Source organism: Oncorhynchus nerka, linkage group LG15, assembly GCF_034236695.1.
Source record: "Oncorhynchus nerka isolate Pitt River linkage group LG15, Oner_Uvic_2.0, whole genome shotgun sequence".
Classification (NCBI taxonomy): domain Eukaryota; kingdom Metazoa; phylum Chordata; class Actinopteri; order Salmoniformes; family Salmonidae; genus Oncorhynchus; species Oncorhynchus nerka.
In genome coordinates this window covers 93,947,238-93,971,609 of record NC_088410.1, presented here as the reverse complement: position 1 = coordinate 93,971,609, position 24,372 = coordinate 93,947,238, and the positions used below count along the sequence as shown (strand labels likewise).

The window sequence follows — 24,372 nt, the reverse complement described above, 5'->3', positions numbered from 1 at the left end:
CCCCACCAACCTGTCTCCCTCTCCCTGCCACTCTTCTTTCCCCACCAACCTGTCTCCCTCTCCTGCCACTCTTCTATCCCCCACCAACCTGTCTCCCTCTCCTGCCACTCTTCTTTCCCCACCAACCTGTCTCCCTCTCCTGTCACTCTTCTCTCCCCACCAACCTGTCTCCCTCTCCCTGCCACTCTTCTATCCCCCACCAACCTGTCCCCTCCTGCCACTCTTCTATCCCCACCAACCTGTCTCCCTCTCCCTCCCTGCCACTCTTCTCTCCCCACCAGCCTGTCTCCCTCTCCCTGCCACGCTTTCTCTCCCCACCAACCTGTCTAGCACTCTCCCTGCCAGTCTTCTATCCCCACCAACCTGTCTCCCTCTCCCTGCCACTCTTCTTTCCCCCACCAACCTGTCTCCCTCTCCTGCCACTCTTCTATCCCCACCAACCTGTCTCCCTCTCCCCTGCCACGCTTCTCTCCCCACCAACCTGTCTCACTCTCCCTGCCACTCTTCTTTCCAAAGGACCAACCTGTCTCCCCTCCCTGCCACTCTTCCACTCCCCCACCAACCTGTCTCCCTCTCCCAAACCTCTTCTCTCCCCACTAACCTGTCTCCCTCTCCCTCTCCCTGCCACTCTTCTCTCCCCACCAACCTGTCTCCCTCTCCCTCTCCCTGCCACTCTTCTTTCCCCACCAACCTGTCTCCTCTCCCTGCCACTCTTCTTTCCCCACCAACCTGTCTCCTCTCCCTGCCACTCTTCTCTCGCCACCAACCTGTCTCCTCTCCCTGCTCACTCTTCTCTCCCCCACCAACCTGTCTCCCTCTCCTCTCCCTGCCACTCTTCTCTCCCCACCAACCTGTCTCCTCTCCCTCACCCTGCCACTCTTCTATCCCCACCAACCTGTCTCCCTCTCCCTGCCACGCTTATTCTCCCCTGTAACCTGTCTCCCTCTCCTGCCACTCTTCTTCTCCCCACCAACCTGTCTCCTCTCTCCCTTTCACTCTTCTTCCCCCACCAACCTGTCTCCCTGTACTCTTCTCTCCCCCACCAACCTGTCTCCTCTCCCTGCCACGCTTCTTCCCCACCAACCTGTCTCCCTCTCCCTGCCACTCTTCTCTCCCCACCAACCTGTCTCACTCCTCCCTGCCACTCTTCTTTCCCCACCATCCTGTCTCCCTCTCCCTGCCACTCTTCTATCCCCACCAACCTGTCTCCTCTCCCTCTCCCTGCCACTCTTCTATCCCCACCAATCCCTCTCCCTGCCACTCTTCTATCCCCACCAACCTGTCTCCTGTCTCCCCTGCCACTCTTCTTTCCCCACCAACCTGTCTCCCTCTCCCTGCCACTCTTCTATCCCCACCAACCTGTCTCCCTCTCCCTGCCACTCTTCTCTCCCCACCAACCTGTCTCACTCTCCCTGCCACTCTTCTTTTCCCCACCAACCTGTCTCCCTCTCCTGCCACTCTTCTCTCCCCACCAACCTGTCTCCCTCTCCTGCCACTCTTCTCTCCCCCACCAACCTGTCTCCCTCTCCCTCTCCCTGCCACTCTTCTCTCCCCACCAACCTGTCTCCCTCTCCCTGCCACTCTTCTTTCCCACCAACCTGTCTCCCCTCTCCCTGCCACTCTTCTTTCCCCACCAACCTGTCTCCCACTCCCTGCCACTCTTCTCTCCCCACCAACCTGTCTCCCTCTCCCTGTCACTCTTCTCTCCCCACCAACCTGTCTCCTCCCTCTCCCTGCCACTCTTCTCTCCCCCACCAACCTGTCTCCCTCTCCCTCTCCCTGCCACTCTTCTATCCCCACCAACCTGTCTCCCTCTCCCTGCCACTCTTCTCTCCCCCACCAACCTGTCTCCCTCCCCTGCCACTCTTCTCTCCCCACCAACCTGTCTCCCTCTTCCTCTCCCTGCCACTCTTCTTTCCCCACCAACCTGTCTCCCTCTCTCCTGCCACTCTTCTTTCCCCACCAACCTGTCTCCTCTCCCTGCCACTCTTCTATCCCCACCAACCTGTCTCCCTCTCCCTCTCCTGCCACTCTTCTCTCCCCACCAACCTGTCTCCCTCTCCCTCTCCTGCCACTCTTCTATCCCCACCAACCTGTCTCCCTCTCCCTGCCACTCTTCTTTCCCCCACCAACCTGTCTCCCTCTCCCTGCCACTCTTCTATCCCCACCAACCTGTCTCCCTCTCCTGCCACGCTTCTCTCCCCACCAACCTGTCTCCCTCTCCTGCCACTCTTCTTTCCCACCAACCTGTCTCCCTCTCCCTGCCACTCTTCTCTCCCCACCAACCTGTCTCCCTCTCCCTGCCACGCTTCTCTCCCCACCAACCTGTCTCCCTCTCCCTGCCACTCTTCTCTCCCCACCAACCTGTCTCCCTCTCCCTGCCACTCTTCTCTCCCCACCAACCTGTCTCCCTCTCCCTCTCCCTGCCACTCTTCTCTCCCCACCAACCTGTCTCCCTCTCCCTGCCACTCTTCTTTCCCCACCAACCTGTCTCCCTCTCCCTGCCACTCTTCTTTCCCCCACCAACCTGTCTCCCACTCCCTGCCACTCTTCTCTCCCCACCAACCTGTCTCCCTCTCCCTGTCACTCTTCTCTCCCCACCAACCTGTCTCCCTCTCCCCCCTGCCACTCTTCTCTCCCCACCAACCTGTCTCCTCTCCCTCCCTGCCACTCTTCTATCCCCACCAACCTGTCTCCCTCTCCCTGCCACTCTTCTCTCCCCACCAACCTGTCTCCCTCTCCCTGCCACTCTTCTCTCCCCCACCAACCTGTCTCCCTCTCTCTCCTGCCACTCTTCTTTCCCCACCAACCTGTCTCCCTCTCCCTGCCACTCTTCTCTCCCCACCAACCTGTCTCCCTCTCCCTGCCACTCTTCTATCCCCACCAACCTGTCTCCCTCCCTCTCCCTGCCACTCTTCTCTCCCCACCAACCTGTCTCCCTCTCCCTCTCCCTGCCACTCTTCTATCCCCCACCAACCTGTCTCCCTCTCCCTGCCACTCTTCTTTCCCACCAACCTGTCTCCCTCTCCCTGCCACTCTTCTATCCCCACCAACCTGTCTCCCTCTCCCTGCCACGCTTCTCTCCCCACCAACCTGTCTCACTCTCCTGCCACTCTTCTTTTTCCCCACCAACCTGTCTCCCTCTCCCTGCCACTCTTCTCTCCCCCACCAACCTGTCTCCCTCTCCCTGCCACTCTTCTCTCCCCCACCAACCTGTCTCCCTCTCCCTCTCCCTGCCACTCTTCTCTCCCCCACCAACCTGTCTCCCTCTCCCTCTCCCTGCCACTCTTCTTTCCCACCAACCTGTCTCCCTCTCCCTGCCACTCTTCTTTCCCACCAACCTGTCTCCCTCTCCCTGCCACTCTTCTCTCCCCACCAACCTGTCTCCCTCTCCCTGTCACTCTTCTCTCCCCACCAACCTGTCTCCTCTCCTCTCCCTGCCACTCTTCTCTCCCCCACCACCTGTCTCTCTCCTGCCCGCTCTCTCCCCACCAACCTGTCTCCCTCTCCCTGCCACTCTTCTCTCCCCACCAACCTGTCTCCCTCTCCCTTTCACTCTTCTTCCCCCACCAACCTGTCTCCCTGCCACTCTTCTCTCCCCCACCAACCTGTCTCCCTCTCCCTGCCACGCTTCTCTCCCCACCAACCTGTCTCCCTCTCCCTGCCACTCTTCTCTCCCCACCAACCTGTCTCACTCTCCCTGCCACTCTTCTTTCCCCACCAACCTGTCTCACTCTCCCTGCCACTCTTCTCTCCCCACCAACCTGTCTCCCTCTCCCTCTCCCTGCCACTCTTCTCTCCCCACCAACCTGTCTCCCTCTCCCTCTCCCTGCCACTCTTCTTTCCCCACCAACCTGTCTCCCTCTCCCTGCCACTCTTCTTTCCCCACCAACCTGTCTCCCTCTCCCTGCCACTCTTCTCTCCCCACCAACCTGTCTCCCTCTCCCTGTCACTCTTCTCTCCCCACCAACCTGTCTCCCTCTCCCTCTCCCTGCCACTCTTCTCTCCCCACCAACCTGTCTCCCTCTCCCTCTCCCTGCCACTCTTCTATCCCCACCAACCTGTCTCCCTCTCCCTGCCACTCTTCTTTCCCCACCAACCTGTCTCCCTCTCCCTCTCCCTGCCACTCTTCTATCCCCACCAACCTGTCTCCCTCTCCCTGCCACTCTTCTTTCCCCACCAACCTGTCTCCCTCTCCCTGCCACTCTTCTTTCCCCACCAACCTGTCTCCCTCTCCCTGCCACTCTTCTTTCCCCCACCAACCTGTCTCCCTCTCCCTGCCACTCTTCTCTCCCACCAACCTGTCTCCCTCTCCCTGTCACTCTTCTATCCCCACCAACCTGTCTCCCTCCCTGTCACTCTTCTCTCCCCACCAACCTGTCTCCCTCTCCCTCTCCCTGCCACTCTTTTTCTCCCCACCAACCTGTCTCCCTCTCCCTGCCACTCTTCTTTCCCCACCAACCTGTCTCCCTCTCCCTGCCACTCTTCTCTCCCCACCAACCTGTCTCCCTCTCCCTGCCACCCTTCTCTCCCCACCAACCTGTCTCCCTGCCACTCTTCTCTCCCCACCAACCTGTCTCCCTCTCCCTGCCACTCTTCTATCCCCACCAACCTGTCTCCCTCTCCTGCCACGCTTCTCTCCCCACCAACCTGTCTCACTCTCCCTGCCACTCTTCTTTCCCCCACCAACCTGTCTCCCTCTCCCTGCCACACTTCTCTCCCCCACCAACCTGTCTCCCTCTCCTGCCACTCTTCTTTCCCCACCAACCTGTCTCCCTCTCCCTGCCACTCTTCTCTCCCCCACCAACCCGTCTCCCTCTCCCTGTCACTCTTCTCTCCCCACCAACCTGTCTCCCTCCTCTCCCTCTCCCTGCCACTCTTCTCTCCCCACCAACCTGTCTCCCTCTCCCTGCCACTCTTCTCTCCCCACCAACCTGTCTCACTCTCCCTGCCACTCTTCTTTCCCCACCAACCTGTCTCCCTCTCCCTGCCACGCTTCTCTCCCCACCAACCTGTCTCCCTCTCCCTGCCCTCTTCTCTCCCCACCAACCTGTCTCCCTCTCCCTGCCACTCTTCTTTCCCCACCAACCTGTCTCCCTCTCCCTGCCACGCTTCTCTCCCCACCAACCTGTCTCCCTCTCCCTGTCACTCCTACCAACCTGTCTCCCTCTCCCTGTCACTCTTCTCTCCCCACCAACCTGTCTCTCTCCTCTCCCTGCCACTCTTTTCTCCCCACCAACCTGTCTCCCTCTCCCTGCCACTCTTCTTTCCCCACCAACCTGTCTCCCTCTCCCTGCCACTCTTCTCTCCCCACCAACCTGTCTCCCTCTCCCTGCCACTCTTCTCTCCCCACCAACCTGTCTCCCTCTCCCTGCCACTCTTCTCTCCCCACCAACCTGTCTCCCTCTCCCTGCCACTCTTCTATCCCCACCAACCTGTCTCCCTCTCCCTGCCACGCTTCTCTCCCCACCAACCTGTCTCACTCTCCCTGCCACTCTCTTCTCTCCCTCTCCCCCACCAACCTGTCTCCACTCTCCCTGCCACTCTTCTTTCCCCACCAACCTGTCTCCCTCTCCCTCACTCTTCTCTCAACCTGTCTCCCTCTCCCTGTCACTCTTTCTCCCCACCAACCTGTCTCCTCCCTCTCCCTCTCCCTGCCACTCTTCTCTCCCCACCAACCTGTCTCCCTCTCCCACGCTTCTCTCCCCACCAACCTGTCTCCCTCTCCCTGCCACTCTTCTTTCCCCACCAACCTGTCTCCCTCTCCCTGCCACTCTTCTTCCCCCACCAACCTGTCTCCTCTCCCTGCCACTCTTCTCCCCACCAACCTGTCTCCCTCTCCCTGCCACTCTTTCTCCCCACCAACCTGTCTCCTCTCCCTGCCACTCTTCTCTCCCCACCAAACCTGTCTCCCTCTCCCTGCCACTCTTCTCTCCCCCACCAACCTGTCTCCCTCTCCCTGCCACTCTTCTCTCCCCACCAACCTGTCTCCCTCTCCCTGCCACTCTTCTCTCCCCACCAACCTGTCTCCCTCTCCCTGCCACTCTTCTTTCCCCACCAACCTGTCTCCCTCTCCCTGCCACTCTTCTATCCCCACCAACCTGTCTCCCTCTCCCTGTCACTCTTCTCTCCCCACCAACCTGTCTCCCTCTCCCTCTGCCACTCTTCTCTCCCCACCAACCTGTCTCCCTCTCCCTGCCACTCTTCTATCCCCACCAACCTGTCTCCCTCTCCCTCACTCTTCTCTCCCCACCAACCTGTCTCACTCTCCCTGCCACTCTTCTATCCCCACCAACCTGTCTCCCTCTCCCTGCCACTCTTCTCTCCCCCACCAACCTGTCTCCCTCTCCCTGCCACTCTTCTCTCCCCACCAACCTGTCTCCTCTCCCTCCCTGCCACTCTTCTCTCCCCACCAACCTGTCTCCCTCTCCCTGCCACTCTTCTCTCCCCACCAACCTGTCCCTCCCTCTCCCTGCCACTCTTCTATCCCCACCAACCTGTCTCCCTCTCCTGCCACTCTTCTCCCCCACCAACCTGTCTCCCTCTCCCTGCCACTCTTCTATCCCCACCAACCTGTCTCCCTCTCCCTGCCACTCTTCTCTCCCCACCAACCTGTCTCCCTCTCCCTGCCACTCTTCTATCCCCACCAACCTGTCTCCTCTCCCTGCCACTCTTCTGTCCCCACCAACCTGTCTCCCTCTCCCTGCCACTCTTCTATCCCCACCAACCTGTCTCCCCTCTCCCTGCTTCTCTCCCCACCAACCTGTCTCACTCTCCCTGCCACTCTTCTTTCCCCACCAACCTGTCTCCCTCTCCCTGCCACTCTTCTCTCCCCACCAACCTGTCTCCCTCTCCCTGTCACTCTTCTCTCCCCACCAACCTGTCTCCCTCTCCCTCTCCCTGCCACTCTTCTCTCCCCACCAACCCTCCCTCTCCCTCTCCCTGCCACTCTTCTTTCCCCCACCAACCTGTCTCCCTCTCCCTGCCACTCTTCTTTCCCCACCAACCTGTCTCCCTCTCCCTTCCACTCTTCTCTCCCCACCAACCTGTCTCCCTCTCCCTGTCACTCTTCTCTCCCCACCAACCTGTCTCTCCCTCTCCCTGCCACTCTTCTCTCCCCCACCAACCTGTCTCCCTCTCTCCCTGCCACTCTTCTATCCCCACCAACCTGTCTCCCTCCCTCCTTCTGCCACCAACCTGTCTCCCTCTCCCTGCCACTCTTCTCTCCCCACCAACCTGTCTCCCTCTCCCTTGCCACTCTTCTTCCCCCACCAACCTGTCTCCCTGCCACTCTTCTATCCCCACCAACCTGTCTCCCTCTCCCTGCCACGCTTCTCTCCCCACCAACCTGTCTCCCTCTCCCTGCCACTCTTCTCCCCACCAACCTGTCTCCCTCTCCCCACTCTTCTTTCCCCACCAACCTGTCTCCCTCTCCCTGCCACTCTTCTATCCCCACCAACCTGTCTCCCTCTCCCTCTCCCTGCCACTCTTCTCTCCCCACCAACCTGTCTCCCTCCTCTCCCTGCCACTCTTCTATCCCCACCAACCTGTCTCCCTCTCCCTGCCACTCTTCTTTCCCCACCAACCTGTCTCCCTCTCCTGCCACTCTTCTCTCCCCACCAACCTGTCTCCCTCTCCCTGCCACTCTTCTCTCCCCACCAACCTGTCTCCCTCTCCCTGTCACTCTTCTTCCCCCACCAACCTGTCTCCCTCTCCCTGCCACTCTTCTCTCCCCACCAACCTGTCTCCCTCTCTGCCACTCTTCTCTCCCCACCAACCTGTCTCCCTCTCCCTCTCCCTGCCACTCTTCTCTCCCCACCAACCTGTCTCCCTCTCCCTGCCACTCTTCTCTCCCCACCAACCTGTCTCCCTCTCCCTGCCACTCTTCTTTCCCCACCAACCTGTCTCCCTCTCCCTGCCACTCTTCTCTCCCCACCAACCTGTCTCCCTCTCCCTGTCACTCTTCTCTCCCCACCAACCTGTCTCCTCTCTCTCCCTGCCACTCTTCTCTCCCCACCAACCTGTCTCCCTCCCTCTCCCTGCCACTCTTCTTCCCCCACCAACCTGTCTCCCTCTCCTGCCACTCTTTCTTTCCCCCACCAACCTGTCTCCCTCTCCCTGCCACTCTTCTCTCCCCACCAACCTGTCTCCCTCTCCCTTCCACTCTTCTCTCCCCACCAACCTGTCTCCCTCTCCCTGCCACTCTTCTCTCCCCACCAACCTGTCTCCCTCTCCCTCTCCCTGCCACTCTTCTATCCCCACCAACCTGTCTCCCTCTCCCTGCCACGCTTCTCTCCCCACCAACCTGTCTCCCTCTCCCTGCCACTCTTCTCTCCCCACCAACCTGTCTCCCTCTCCCTTTCACTCTTCTTCCCCCACCAACCTGTCTCCTGTCTCCCACCAACCTGTCTCCTCTCCCTGCCACGCTTCTCTCCCCCACCAACCTGTCTCCCTCTCCTGCCACTCTTCTCTTCCCCACCAACCTGTCTCACTCTCCCTGCCACTCTTCTTTCCCCACCAACCTGTCTCCCTCTCCCTGCCACTCTTCTATCCCCACCAACCTGTCTCCCTCTCCCTCCCTGCCACTCTTCTCTCCCCACCAACCTGTCCCTCTCCCTCTCCCTGCCACTCTTCTATCCCCACCAACCTGTCTCCCTCTCCCTGCCACTCTTCTTTCCCCACCAACCTGTCTCCTCTCCCTGCCCTCTTCTATCAACCTGTCTCCCTCTCCCTCTCTTCTCTCCCCACCAACCTGTCTCCACTCTCCCTGCCACTCTTCTTTCCCCACCAACCTGTCTCCCTCTCCTGCCACTCTTCTTCCCCACCAACCTGTCTCCCTCTCCCTGCCACTCTTCTCTCCCCACCAACCTGTCTCCTCCCTCTCCCTGCCACTCTTCTCTCCCCCACCAACCTGTCTCCTCTCCCTCCCTGCCACTCTTCTTTCCCCACCAACCTGTCTCCCTCTCCCTGCCACTCTTCTTTCCCCACCAACCTGTCTCCCTCTCCCTGCCACTCTTCTCTCCCCACCAACCTGTCTCCCTCTCCCTGTCCTCTTCTCTCCCCACCAACCTGTCTCCTCTCCCTGCCACTCTTCTCTCCCCACCAACCTGTCTCTCCCTCTCCCTGTCACTCTTCTATCCCCACCAACCTGTCTCCCTCTCCTGCCACTCTTCTCCCCCACCAACCTGTCTCCTCTCCCTGCCACTCTTCTCTCCCCCACCAACCTGTCTCCCTCCCTCTCCCTGCCACTCTTTTCTCCCCACCAACCTGTCTCCCTCTCCCTGCCAATCTTCTTTCCCCACCAACCTGTCTCCCTCTCCCTGCCACACTTCTCTCCCCACCAACCTGTCTCCCTCTCCCTGCCACTCTTCTCTCCCCACCAACCTGTCTCCCTCTCCCTGCCACTCTTCTCTCCCCACCAACCTGTCTCCCTCTCCCTTCCACTCTTCTCTCCCCCACCAACCTGTCTCCCTCTCCCTGTCACTCTTCTCTCCCCACCAACCTGTCTCCCTCTCCCTCTCCCTGCCACTCTTCTCTCCCCACCAACCTGTCTCCTCTCCCTCTCCCTGCCACTCTTCTTTCCCCACCAACCTGTCTCCCTCCCTGCCACTCTTCTTTCCCCACCAACCTGTCTCCCTCTCCCTGCCACTCTTCTCTCCCCACCAACCTGTCTCCTCTCCTGTCACTCTCCCCCCAACCTGTCTCCTCCCTCTCCCTGCCACTCTTCTCTCCCCACCAACCTGTCTCCCTCTCCCTCTCCCTGCCACTCTTCTTTCCCCACCAACCTGTCTCCCTCTCCCTGCCACTCTTCTTTCCCCACCAACCTGTCTCCCTCTCCCTGCCACTCTTCTATCCCCACCAACCTGTCTCCCCTCCCTCCCTGCCACTCTTCTCTCCCCACCAACCTGTCTCCCTCTCTCTCCTGCCACTCTTCTATCCCCACCAACCTGTCTCCCTCTCCCTGCCACTCTTCTTTCCCCACCAACCTGTCTCCCTCTCCCTGCCACTCTTCTATCCCCACCAACCTGTCTCCTCTCCCTGCCACTCTTCTCTCCCCACCAACCTGTCTCTCTCCCTGCCACTCTTCTTTCCCCACCAACCTGTCTCCCCTCCCTGCCACTCTTCTCTCCCCACCAACCTGTCTCCCTCTCCCTGCCACTCTTCTCTCCCCACCAACCTGTCTCCCTCCCTCTCCCTGCCACTCTTCTCTCCCCACCAACCTGTCTCCCTCTCCCTCCCTGCCACTCTTCTTTCCCCACCAACCTGTCTCCCTCTCCCTGCCACTCTTCTTTCCCCACCAACCTCTCCCTGCCACTCTTCTCCCCCACCAACCTGTCTCCCTCTCCCTGTCACTCTTCTCTCCCCACCAACCTGTCTCCCTCCCTCTCCCTGCCACTCTTCTCCCCACCAACCTGTCTCCCTCTCCCTCTCCCTGTCACTCTTCTATCCCCACCAACCTGTCTCCCTCTCCCCTGCCACTCTGCCAACCTCTCCCCTCCCTGTCACTCTTCTCTCCCCACCAACCTGTCTCCCTCTCCCTGCCACTCTTTTCTCCCCCACCAACCTGTCTCCCTCTCCTGCTCTCTTCTTTCCCCCAACCTGTCTCCCTCTCCCTGCCACACTTCTCTCCCCACCAACCTGTCTCCCTCTCCCTGCCACTCTTCTCTCCCCACCAACCTGTCTCCCTCTCCCTGCCACTCTTCTCTCCCCACCAACCTGTCTCCCTCTCCCTGCCACTCTTCTCTCCCCACCAACCTGTCTCCCTCTCCCTGTCACTCTTCTCTCCCCACCAACCTGTCTCCCTCTCCTGCCACTCTTCTCTCCCCCAACCTGTCTCCCTCTCCCTCTCCCTGCCACTCTTCTATCCCCACCAACCTGTCTCCCTCTCCCTGCCACTCTTCTTTCCCCACCAACCTGTCTCCCTCTCCCTGCCACTCTTCTCTCCCCACCAACCTGTCTCCCTCTCCCTGTCACTCTTCTTCCCCCACCAACCTGTCTCCCTCTCCCTGTCACTCTTCTCTCCCCACCAACCTGTCTCTCCCTCTCCCTGCCACTCTTCTTTCCCCTAACCTGTCTCCCTCTCCTGCCACTCTTCTTCCCCACCAACCTGTCTCCCTCTCCCTTCCACTCTTCTCTCCCCCCAACCTGTCTCCCTCTCCCTGTCACTCTTCTCTCCCCACCAACCTGTCTCTCCCTCTCCCTGCCACTCTTCTCTCCCCACCAACCTGTCTCCCTCTCCCTCTCCCTGCCACTCTTCTATCCCCCACCAACCTGTCTCCCTCTCCCTGCCACTCTTCTCTCCCCACCAACCTGTCTCCCTCTCCTGCCACTCTTCTCTCCCCACCAACCTGTCTCCCTCTCCCTGTCACTCTTCTTCCCCCACCAACCTGTCTCCCTGCCACTCTTCTCTCCCCACCAACCTGTCTCCCTCTCCCTGCCACTCTTCTCTCCCCACCAACCTGTCTCCCTCTCCCTGCCACTCTTCTCTCCCCACCAACCTGTCTCGCACTCTCCCTGCCACTCTTCTTTCCCCACCAACCTGTCTCCTCTCCCTGCCACTCTTCTATCCCCACCAACCTGTCTCCCTCTCCCCTCCCTGCCACTCTTCTCTCCCCACCAACCTGTCTCCTCTCCCTCTCCCTGCCACTCTTCTCCCCACCAACCTGTCTCCCTCTCCCTGCCACTCTTCTTTCCCCACCAACCTGTCTCCCTCTCCCTGCCACTCTTCTATCCCCCACCAACCTGTCTCCCTCTCCCTCTTCTCTCCCCACCAACCTGTCTCCTCTCCCTGCACTCTTCTTTCCCCACCAACCTGTCTCCCTCTCCCTGCCACTCTTCTCCCCCACCAACCTGTCTCCCTCTCCCTGCCACTCTTCTCTCCCACCAACCTGTCTCCCTCTCCCTCTCCCTGCCACTCTTCTCTCCCCACCAACCTGTCTCCCTCTCCCTCTCCCTGCCACTCTTCTTTCCCCACCAACCTGTCTCCCTCTCCCTGCCACTCTTCTTTCCCCACCAACCTGTCTCCCTCTCCTGCCACTCTTCTCTCCCCACCAACCTGTCTCCCTCTCCCTGTCACTCTTCTCTCCCCACCAACCTGTCTCCCTCCCTCTCCCTGCCACTCTTCTCTCCCCACCAACCTGTCTCCCTCCCTCTCCCTGTCACTCTTCTATCCCCACCAACCTGTCTCCCTCTCCCTGCCACTCTTCTCTCCCCACCAACCTGTCTCCCTCTCCCTGTCACTCTTCTCTCCCCACCAACCTGTTCTCCCTCTCCCTGCCACTCTTCTCTCCCCACCAACCTGTCTCCCTCTCCCTGCCAATCTTCTTTCCCCACCAACCTGTCTCCCTCTCCCTGCCACACTTCTCTCCCCACCAACCTGTCTCCCTCTCCCTGCCACTCTTCTCTCCCCACCAACCTGTCTCCCTCTGCCACTCTTCTCTCCCCACCAACCTGTCTCCCTCTCCCTGCCACTCTTCTATCCCCACCAACCTGTCTCCCTCTCCCTGCCACGCTTCTCTCCCCACCAACCTGTCTCCACTCTCCTGCCCTCTTCTTTCCCCACCAACCTGTCTCCCTCTCCCTGCCACTCTTCTCTCCCCACCAACCTGTCTCCCTCTCCCTGTCACTCTTCTCTCCCCACCAACCTGTCTCCCTCTCCCTGTCACTCTTCTATCCCCACAAACCTGTCTCCCCACCAACCTCTCCTCTCCCTGCCACTCTTCTCTCCCCACCAACCTGTCTCCCTCTCCCTGCCACTCTTCTCTCCCCACCAACCTGTCTCCCTCTCCCTGCCACTCTTCTCTCCCCACCAACCTGTCTCCCTCTCCCTCTCCCTGCCACTCTTCTCTCCCCACCAACCTGTCTCCCTCTCCCTGCCACTCTTCTCTCCCCACCAACCTGTCTCCCTCTCCCTGCCACTCTTCTCTCCCCCACCAACCTGTCTCCCTCTCCCTGCCACTCTTCTCTCCCCACCAACCTGTCTCCCTCTCCCTGCCCTCTTCTTTCCCCACCAACCTGTCTCCCTCTCCTGCCACTCTTCTATCCCCACCAACCTGTCTCCCTCTCCCTGTCACTCTTCTCCCCCACCAACCTGTCTCTCTCCCTCTCCCTCTCTTCTCTCCCCACCAACCTGTCTCCCCTCCCTCCCTGCCACTCTTCTATCCCCACCAACCTGTCTCCCTCTCCTGCCATCTTCTTTCCCCACCAACCTGTCTCCCTCTCCTGCCACTCTTCCCCCACCAACCTGTCTCCCTCTCCCTGCCACTTCTTCTCTCCCCACCAACCTGTCTCCCTCTCCCTGCCACTCTTCTTTCCCCACCAACCTGTCTCCTCTCCCTGCCACTCTTCTCTCCCCCACCAACCTGTCTCCCTCTCCCTGTCACTCTTCTCTCCCACCAACCTGTCTCTCTCCCTCTCCTGCCACTCTTCTATCCCCACCAACCTGTCTCCCTCTCCCTGCCACTCTTCTTTCCCCACCAACCTGTCTCCCTCTCCCTGCCACTCTTCTCTCCCCACCAACCTGTCTCCCTCTCCCTGCCACTCTTCTCCCACCAACCTGTCTCCCTCTCCCTGCCACTCTTCTATCCCCACCAACCTGTCTCCCTCCCTGCCACTCCTCTCTCCCCACCAACCTGTCTCCCTCTCTCCCTGCCACTCTTCTATCCCTACCAACCTGTCTCCCCTCTCCTGCCACTCTTCTTTCCCCACCAACCTGTCTCCCTCTCCCTGCCACTCTTCTATCCCCACCAACCTGTCTCCCTCTCCCTGCCACTCTTCTCTCCCCACCAACCTGTCTCCTCTCCCTGCCACTCTTCTTTCCCCACCAACCTGTCTCCCTCTCCCTGCCACTCTTCTCTCCCCACCAACCTGTCTCCCTCTCCCTGCCACTCTTCTCTCCCCACCAACCTGTCTCCCTCTCCCTGCCACTCTTCTCTCCCCACCAACCTGTCTCTCCCTCTCCCTGCCACTCTTCTTTCCCCACCAACCTGTCTCCCTCTCCTGCCACTCTTCTTCCCCACCAACCTGTCTCCCTCTCCCTGCCACTCTTCTCTCCCCACCAACCTGTCTCCCTCTCCCTGTCACTCTTCTCTCCCCACCAACCTGTCTCCCTCTCCCTCTCCCTGCCACTCTTCTCTCCCCACCAACCTGTCTCCCTCTCCCTCTCCCTGCCACTCTTCTATCCCCACCAACCTGTCTCCCTCTCCCTGCCACTCTTCTTCCCCACCAACCTGTCTCCTCTCCCTGCCACTCTTCTATCCCCACCAACCTGTCTCCCTCCCTCTCCCTGCCACTCTTCTCTCCCCACCAACCTGTCTCCCTCCCTCTCCCTGCCACTCTTCTATCCCCACCAACCTGTCTCCCTCTCCCTGCCACTCTTCTTTCCCCACCAACCTGTCTCCCTCTCCCTGCCACTCTTCTATCCCCACCAACCTGTCTCCCTCTCCCTGCCACGCTTCTCTCCCCACCAACCTGTCTCACTCTCCCTGCCACTCTTCTTTCCCCACCAACCTGTCTCCCTCTCCCTGCCACTCTTCTCTCCCCACCAACCTGTCTCCCTCTCCCTGCCACTCTTCTCTCCCCACCAACCTGTCTCCCTCTCCCTGCCACTCTTCTATCCCCACCAACCTGTCTCCCTCTCCCTGCCACTCTTCTTTCCCCACCAACCTGTCTCCCTCTCCCTGCCACTCTTCTATCCCCACCAACCTGTCTCACTCTCCCTGCCACTCTTCTCTCCCCACCAACCTGTCTCCCTCTCCCTCTCCCTGCCACTCTTCTATCCCCACCAACCTGTCTCCCTCTCCCTGCCACTCTTCTTTCCCCACCAACCTGTCTCCCTCTCCCTGCCACTCTTCTATCCCCACCAACCTGTCTCCCTCTCCCTGCCACGCTCTTCCCCACCAACCTGTCTCCCTCTCCCTCTCCCTGCCACTCTTCTCTCCCCACCAACCTGTCTCCCTCTCCCTCTCCCTGCCACTCTTCTTTCCCCACCAACCTGTCTCCCTCTCCCTGCCACTCTTCTCTCCCCACCAACCTGTCTCCCTCTCCCTGTCACTCTTCTCTCCCCACCAACCTGTCTCACTCTCCCTCTCCCTGCCACTCTTCTCTCCCCACCAACCTGTCTCCCTCTCCCTGCCACGCTTCTCTCCCCACCAACCTGTCTCCCTCTCCCTGCCACTCTTCTCTCCCCACCAACCTGTCTCCCTCTCCCTTTCACTCTTCTTCCCCCACCAACCTGTCTCCCTGCCACTCTTCTCTCCCCACCAACCTGTCTCCCTCTCCCTGCCACGCTTCTCTCCCCACCAACCTGTCTCCCTCTCCCTGCCACTCTTCTCTCCCCACCAACCTGTCTCACTCTCCCTGCCACTCTTCTTTCCCCACCAACCTGTCTCACTCTCCCTGCCACTCTTCTCTCCCCACCAACCTGTCTCCTCTCCCTCTCCCTGCCACTCTTCTCTCCCCACCAACCTGTCTCCCCTCTCCCTGCCACTCTTCTTTCCCCACCAACCTGTCTCCCTCTCCCTGCCACTCTTCTTTTCCCCCACCAACCTGTCTCCTCTCCCTGCCACTCTTCTCTCCCCACCAACCTGTCTCCCTCTCCCTGTCACTCTTCTCTCCCCACCAACCTGTCTCCCTCTCCCTCTCCCTGCCACTCTTCTCTCCCCACCAACCTGTCCCTCCCTCTCCCTGCCACTCTTCTATCCCCACCAACCTGTCTCCCTCTCCCTGCCACTCTTCTTTCCCCACCAACCTGTCTCCCTCTCCCTCTCCCTGCCACTCTTCTATCCCCACCAACCTGTCTCCCTCTCCCTGCCACTCTTCTTTCCCCACCAACCTGTCTCCCTCTCCCTGCCACTCTTCTTTCCCCACCAACCTGTCTCCCTCTCCCTGCCACTCTTCTTTCCCCACCAACCTGTCTCCCTCTCCCTGCCACGCTTCTCTCCCCACCAACCTGTCTCCCTCTCCCTGTCACTCTTCTATCCCCACCAACCTGTCTCCCTCTCCCTGTCACTCTTCTCTCCCCACCAACCTGTCTCCCTCTCCCTGCCACTCTTCTCTCCCCACCAACCTGTCTCACTCTCCCTGCCACTCTTCTTTCCCCCACCAACCTGTCTCCCTCTCCTGCCACACTTCTCTCCCCACCAACCTGTCTCACTCTCCCTGCCACTCTTCTTTCCCCACCAACCTGTCTCCCTCTCCCTGCCACTCTTCTCTCCCCACCAACCCGTCTCCCTCTCCCTGTCACTCTTCTCTCCCCACCAACCTGTCTCCTCTCCCTCTCCTCTCCCTGCCACTCTTCTCTCCCCACCAACCTGTCTCCCTCTCCCTGCCACGCTTCTCTCCCCACCAACCTGTCTCACTCTCCCTGCCACTCTTCTTTCCCCACAAACCTGTCTCCCTCTCCCTGCCACGCTTCTCTCCCCACCAACCTGTCTCCCTCTCCCTGCCACTCTTCTCTCCCACCAACCTGTCTCCCTCTCCCTGCCACTCTTCTTTCCCCACCAACCTGTCTCCCTCTCCCTGCCACGCTTCTCTCCCCACCAACCTGTCTCCCTCTCCCTGTCACTCTTCTATCCCCACCAACCTGTCTCCCTCTCCCTGTCACTCTTCTCTCCCCACCAACCTGTCTCCTCCCTCTCCCTGCCACTCTTCTCTCCCCACCAACCTGTCTCCCTCTCCCTGCCACTCTTCTATCCCCACCAACCTGTCTCCCTCTCCCTGCCACGCTTCTCTCCCCACCAACCTGTCTCACTCTCCCTGCCACTCTTCTTTCCCCACCAACCTGTCTCCCTCTCCCTGCCACACTTCTCTCCCCACCAACCTGTCTCACTCTCCCTGCCACTCTTCTTTCCCCACCAACCTGTCTCCCTCTCCCTGCCACTCTTCTCTCCCCACCAACCCGTCTCCCTCTCCCTGTCACTCTTCTCTCCCCACCAACCTGTCTCCCTCTCCCTCTCCCTCTCCCTGCCACTCTTCTCTCCCCACCAACCTGTCTCCCTCTCCCTGCCACGCTTCTCTCCCCACCAACCTGTCTCACTCTCCCTGCCACTCTTCTTTCCCCACAAACCTGTCTCCCTCTCCCTGCCACTCTTCTTTCCCCACCAACCTGTCTCCCTCTCCCTGCCACGCTTCTCTCCCCACCAACCTGTCTCCCTCTCCTGTCACTCTTCTATCCCCACCAACCTGTCTCCTCTCCCTGTCACTCTTCTCTCCCCACCAACCTGTCTCCCTCTCCCTCTCCCTGCCACTCTTCTCTCCCCACCAACCTGTCTCCCTCTCCCTGCCACTTTCTATCCCCACCAACCTGTCTCCTCTCCCTGCCACGCTTCTCTCCCCACCAACCTGTCTCCCTCTCCTGCCACTCTTCTTTTTTCCCCACCAACCTGTCTCCCTCTCCCTGCCACACTTCTCTCCCCACCAACCTGTCTCACTCTCCCTGCCACTCTTCTTTCCCCACCACTCTTCTCTCCCCCACCAACCCGTCTCCCTCTCCTGTCACTCTTCTCTCCCCACCAACCTGTCTCCCTCTCCCTCTCCCTCTCCCTGCCACTCTTCTCTCCCCACCAACCTGTCTCCCTCTCCTGCCACGCTTCTCCCCCACCAACCTGTCTCACTCTCCCTGCCACTCTTCTTTCCCCACAAACCTGTCTCCCTCTCCCTGCCACGCTTCTCTCCCCACCAACCTGTCTCCCTCTCCCTGCCACTCTTCTCTCCCCACCAACCTGTCTCCCTCTCCCTGCCACTCTTCTTTCCCCACCAACCTGTCTCCCTCTCCCTGCCACGCTTCTCTCCCACCAACCTGTCTCCCTCTCCTGTCACTCTTCTATCCCCACCAACCTGTCTCCCTCTCCCTGTCACTCTTCTCTCCCCACCAACCTGTCTCCCTCTCCCTCTCCCCTGCCACTCTTTTTCTCCCCACCAACCTGTCTCCCTCTCCTGCCACTCTTCTTTCCCCACCAACCTGTCTCCCTCTCCCTGCCACACTTCTCTCCCCACCAACCTGTCTCCCTCTCCCTGCCACTCTTCTCTCCCCACCAACCTGTCTCCTCTCCTGCCACTCTTCTCTCCCCACCAACCTGTCTCCCTCTCCCTGCCACTCTTCTATCCCCACCAACCTGTCTCCCTCTCCCTGCCACGCTTCTCTCCCCACCAACCTGTCTCACTCTCCCTGCCACTCTTCTTTCCCCACAAACCTGTCTCCCTCTCCCTGCCACACTTCTCCCCCACCAACCTGTCTCACTCTCCCTGCCACTCTTCTTTCCCCACCAACCTGTCTCCCTCTCCCTGCCACTCTTCTCTCCCCACCAACCCGTCTCCCTCTCCCTGTCACTCTTCTCTCCCCACCAACCTGTCTCCCTCTCCCTCTCCCTCTCCCTGCCACTCTTCTCTCCCCACCAACCTGTCTCCCTCTCCCTGCCACGCTTCTCTCCCCACCAACCTGTCTCCCTCTCCCTGCCACTCTTCTCTCCCCACCAACCTGTCTCCCTCTCCCTGCCACTCTTCTTTCCCCACCAACCTGTCTCCCTCTCCCTGCCACTCTTCTATCCCCACCAACCTGTCTCCCTCTCCCTGTCACTCTTCTCTCCCCACCAACCTGTCTCCCTCTCCCTCTCCCTGCCACTCTTCTCTCCCCACCAACCTGTCTCCCTCTCCCTGCCACTCTTCTATCCCCACCAACCTGTCTCCCTCTCCCTGTCACTCTTCTCTCCCCACCAACCTGTCTCACTCTCCCTGCCACTCTTCTATCCCCACCAACCTGTCTCCCTCTCCCTGCCACTCTTCTTTCCCCACCAACCTGTCTCCCTCTCCCTGTCACTCTTCTCTCCCCACCAACCTGTCTCCCTCTCCCTCACCTTGCCACCCCTTCTCTCCCCACCAACCTGTCTCCTCTCCTCTCCCTGCCACTCTTTCTCCCCACCAACCTGTCTCCCTCTCCCTCTCCCTGCCACTCTTCTATCCCCACCAACCTGTCTCCCTCTCCCTGCCACTCTTCTTCCCCCACCAACCTGTCTCACTCTCCCTGCCACTCTTCTATCCCCACCAACCTGTCTCCCTCTCCCTCTCCCTGCCACTCTTCTCTCCCCACCAACCTGTCTCCCTCTCCCTCTCCCTGCCACTCTTCTATCCCCACCAACCTGTCTCCCTCTCCCTGCCACTCTTCTTTCCCCACCAACCTGTCTCCCTCTCCCTGCCACTCTTCTATCCCCACCAACCTGTCTCCCTCTCCCTGCCACGCTTCTCTCCCCACCAACCTGTCTCACTCTCCCTGCCACTCTTCTTTCCCCACCAACCTGTCTCCCTCTCCCTGCCACTCTTCTCTCCCCACCAACCTGTCTCCCTCTCCCTGCCACTCTTCTCTCCCCACCAACCTGTCTCCCTCTCCCTCTCCCTGCCACTCTTCTCTCCCCCACCAACCTGTCTCCCTCTCCCCTCTCCCTGCCACTCTTCTTTCCCCACCAACCTGTCTCCTCTCCCTGCCACTCTTCTTTCCCCACCAACCTGTCTCCCTCTCCCTTCCACTCTTCTCTCCCCACCAACCTGTCTCCCTCTCCTGTCACTCTTCTCTCCCCACCAACCTGTCTCCCTCTCCCTCTCCCTGCCACTCTTCTCTCCCCACCAACCTGTCTCCCTCTCCCTCTCCCTGCCACTCTTCTATCCCCACCAACCTGTCTCCCTCTCCTGCCACGCTTCTCTCTCACCAACCTGTCTCCTCTCCCTGCCACTCTTCTCTCCCCACCAACCTGTCTCCCTCTCCCTTTCACTCTTCTTCCCCACCAACCTGTCTCCCTGCCACTCTTTCTCCCCACCAACCTGTCTCCCTCTCCTGCCACGCTTCTCTCCCCACCAACCTGTCTCCCTCTCCTGCCACTCTTCTCTCCCCACCAACCTGTCGCACTCTCCCTGCCACTCTTCTTTCCCCACCAACCTGTCTCCCTCTCCTGCCACTCTTCTATCCCCACCAACCTGTCTCCCTCTCTCCCTCACCACTCTTCTCTCCCACCAACCTGTCTCCCTCTCCCTCTCCCTGCCACTCTTCTATCCCCACCAACCTGTCTCCCTCTCCCTGCCACTCTTCTTTCCCCACCAACCTGTCTCCCTCTCCCTGCCACTCTTCTATCCCCACCAACCTGTCTCCCTCTCCCTGCCACGCTTCTCTCCCCACCAACCTGTCTCACTCTCCCTGCCACTCTTCTTTCCCCACCAACCTGTCTCCCTCTCCCTGCCACTCTTCTCTCCCCACCAACCTGTCTCCCTCTCCCTGCCACTCTTCTCTCCCCACCAACCTGTCTCCCTCTCCCTCTCCCTGCCACTCTTCTCTCCCCACCAACCTGTCTCCCTCTCCCTCTCCCTGCCACTCTTCTTTCCCCCACCAACCTGTCTCCCTCTCCTGCCACTCTTCTTTCCCCACCAACCTGTCTCCCTCTCCCTGCCACTCTTCTCTCCCCACCAACCTGTCTCCCTCTCCCTGTCACTCTTCTCTCCCCACCAACCTGTCTCCCTCTCCCTCTCCCTGCCACTCTTCTCTCCCCACCAACCTGTCTCCCTCTCCCTCTCCCTGCCACTCTTTTCTCCCCACCAACCTGTCTCCCTCTCCCTGCCAATCTTCTTTCCCCACCAACCTGTCTCCCTCTCCCTGCCACACTTCTCTCCCCACCAACCTGTCTCCCTCTCCCTGCCACTCTTCTCTCCCCACCAACCTGTCTCCCTCTCCCTGCCACTCTTCTCTCCCCACCAACCTGTCTCCCTCTCCCTGCCACTCTTCTATCCCCACCAACCTGTCTCCCTCTCCCTGCCACGCGCTTCTCTCCCCACCAACCTGTCTCACTCTCCCTGCCACTCTTCTTTTCCCCACCAACCTGTCTCCTCTCCCTGCCACTCTTCTCTCCCCACCAACCTGTCTCCCTCTCCCTGTCACTCTTCTCTCCCCACCAACCTGTCTCCCTCTCCTGTCACTCTTCTATCCCCACAAACCTGTCTCCCTCTCCCTGCCACACTCTCTCCCCACCAACCTGTCTCACTCTCCCTGCCACTCTTCTTTCCCCACCAACCTGTCTCCCTCTCCCTGCCACTCTTCTCTCCCCACCAACCCGTCTCCCTCTCCTGTCACTCTTCTCTCCCCCACCAACCTGTCTCCCTCTCCTCTCCCTCTCCCTGCCACTCTTCTCTCCCCACCAACCTGTCTCCCTCTCCCTGCCACGCTTCTTCTCTCCCCACCAACCTGTCTCCCTCTCCCTGCCACTCTTCTCTCCCCACCAACCTGTCTCCCTCTCCCTGCCACTCTTCTCCCCCCACCAACCTGTCTCCCTCTCCCTGCCACTCTTCTTTCCCCACCAACCTGTCTCCCTCTCCCTGCCACTCTTCTATCCCCACCAACCTGTCTCCCTCTCCCTGTCACTCTTCTCTCCCCACCAACCTGTCTCTCCCTCTCCCTGCCACTCTTCTCTCCCCACCAACCTGTCTCCCTCTCCCTCTCCCTGCCACTCTTCTATCCCCACCAACCTGTCTCCCTCTCCCTGCCACTCTTCTTTCCCCACCAACCTGTCTCCCTCTCCCTGCCACTCTTCTATCCCCACCAACCTGTCTCCCTCTCCCTGCCACGCTTCTCTCCCCACCAACCTGTCTCACTCTCCCTGCCACTCTTCTTTCCCCACCAACCTGTCTCCCTCTCCCTGTCACTCTTCTCTCCCCACCAACCTGTCTCCCTCCCTCTCCCTGCCACTCTTCTCTCCCCACCAACCTGTCTCCCTCTCCCTGCCACTCTTCTTTCCCCACCAACCTGTCTTCCTTGGTCCATGTTTCCAGACAAAATCATTCTAAAGTCGTCCTCCTTTGTCTGTTTGGTAACGAGACTAAAAACAGGACACTTGGGTCGGCTAACAGCTGGGAATGATGAAATATTCTGCTGAAATGTTCTGTGTTTCAGTCTGGTAACTGCAGAAAGGTACGACATTGGCCATCATTCTGTTTTGAATGTGTTTTTAACAGTTTTGGAAACAGTGCGGTTGCATTTGAAAACGTGCTGCAAATATATAGTTTTACAGGTGATGGAATATGAATGACAAAATAGTTCATGGATTTTGGAGAATGTGGTCATTGAATGCATTTTGTGTGAAAACAATGAAAAATGATTCACAGTTTGGTCCACATACACTTCTGTTTCGCTAAATGTGTGAAGAGTTTTGACCATGTGACTGCAGTTTTGACCATGTGACTTCAGTTTTGACCATGTGACTTCAGTTTTGACCATGTGACTTCAGTTTTGACCATGTGACTTCAGTTTTGACCAATGCATGTTAGCAATTGAAAATAACTGTATCAAGTGCCAACCTGTTTATCATCCATATAGGCGGAAAAATCACAGCACCAGTTTAAGCACCGCCTTTGTCCAATCCTGATTTGTCCAAATAATCAATGACAAAAAAACAAAAAGGAATTACTGCTGCTGGGAATCACATCACATTCTATGTGGACCTTGGCAGATTCTCACCGTGTCATCTGTTCACGAGAATCTATCCTCGAGAATCTGTCCATGAGAATCTATCCATGAGAATCTATCCATGAGAATCTATCCATGAGAATCTATCCATGAGAATCTATCCATGAGAATCTATCCATGAGAATCTATCCACGAGAATCTATCCAGGAGAATCTATCCTCGAGAATCTGTCCATGAGAATCTATCCATGAGAATCTATCCATGAGAATCTATCCATGAGAATCTATCCATGAGAATCTATCCAGGAGAATCTATCCAGGAGAATCTATCCTCGAGATATTTGTCCAGACCTAACATACATGTGTTGTTCGTAGCTGGGCCAGCAGGGCAGAGACTGTTCCTACGCTGGGACCAGTGTTGTGGTGGTGGAGCCTCCTTCTCCAGCCACCTCTCCTGACAGCAATGACAGCTCCACACACGTGAGTCTCACATCTCAAATGTCCCCAAAAGTCCCCGCTGTCTCACATCTGTCCCTCTGTCTCCCATCTGTCCCTCTGTCTCGCTGTCTCCCATCTGTCCATCTGTCTCCGCTGTCTCCCATCTGTCCATCTGTCTCCGCTGTCTCCCATCTGTCCCTCTGTCTCCGCTGTCTCCCATCTGTCTCCGCTGTCTCCCATCTGTCCCACTGTCTCCTCTGTCTCCGCTGTCTCCCATCTGTCCCTCTGTCTCCTCTGTCTCCCATCTGTCCATCTGTCTCCGCTGTCTCCCATCTGTCCCTCTGTCTCCCATCTGTCCATCTGTCTCCTCTGTCTCCCATCTGTCCATCTGTCTCCGCTGTCTCCCATTTGTCCCTCTGTCTCCTCTGTCTCCCATCTGTCCCTCTGTCTCCTCTGTCTCCCATCTGTCCATCTGTCCATCTGTCTCCGCTGTCTCCCCTCTGTCTCCGCTGTCTCCCATCTGTCCCTCTGTCTTCTGTGTCTCCCATCTGTCCATCTGTCTCCGCTGTCTCCCATCTGTCCCTCTGTCTCCCATCTGTCCATCTGTCTCCGCTGTCTCCCATCTGTGTCCCATCTGTCCCTCTGTCTCCCATCTGTCCATCTGTCTCCGCTGTCTCCCATCTGTCCATCTGTCTCCGCTGTCTCCCATCTGTCCCTCTGTCTCCCATCTGTCTCCCATCTGTCCCTCTGTCTCCCATCTGTCCATCTGTCTCCGCTGTCTCCCATCTGTCCCTCTGTCTCCCATCTGTCCATCTGTCTCCGCTGTCTCCCATCTGTCCCTCTGTCTCCCATCTGTCCATCTGTCTCCGCTGTCTCCCATCTGTCCCTCTGTCTCCTCTGTCTCCCATCTGTCCATCTGTCTCCGCTGTCTCCCATCTGGCCCTCTGTCTCCTATCTGTCCATCTGTCTCCGCTGTCTCCCATCTGTCCCTCTGTCTCCTCTGTCTCCCATCTGTCCATCTGTCTCCGCTGTCTCCCATCTGTCTCCTCTGTCTCCGCTGTCTCCCATCTGTCCCTCTGTCTCCGCTGTCGCCCATCTGTCCATCTGTCTCCGCTGTCTCCCATCTGTCCCTCTGTCTCCTCTGTCTCCCATCTGTCCATCTGTCTCCGCTGTCTCCCATCTGTCCCTCTGTCTCCACTGTCTCCCATCTGTCCATCTGTCTCCGCTGTCTCCTCTGTCTCCCATCTGTCCATCTGTCTCCGCTGTCTCCCATCTGTCTCCGCTGTCTCCCATCTGTCTCCGCTGTCTCCCATCTGTCTCCCATCTGTCCCTCTGTCTCCCATCTGTCCATCTGTCTCCGCTGTCTCCCATCTGTCCCTCTGTCTCCCATCTGTCTCCGCTGTCTCCCATCTGTCCCTCTGTCTCCTCTGTCTCCCATCTGTCCATCTGTCTCCGCTGTCTCCCATCTGTCCCTCTGTCTCCTCTGTCTCCCATCTGTCC

At 59.1% G+C, this 24,372-nt stretch overlaps 1 protein-coding gene across 1 annotated transcript in view; it reads left to right on the top strand.

The window, feature by feature from the left end:
* Positions 1-24,372, top strand: part of arhgap9 (Rho GTPase activating protein 9) — a 127,476-nt gene that overhangs the window by 68,927 nt on the left and 34,177 nt on the right. Inside the window, 1 exon segment of the mRNA XM_065002039.1 lies at positions 22,810-22,914. Within this exon segment, the coding sequence (XP_064858111.1) occupies positions 22,810-22,914 (105 nt within the window).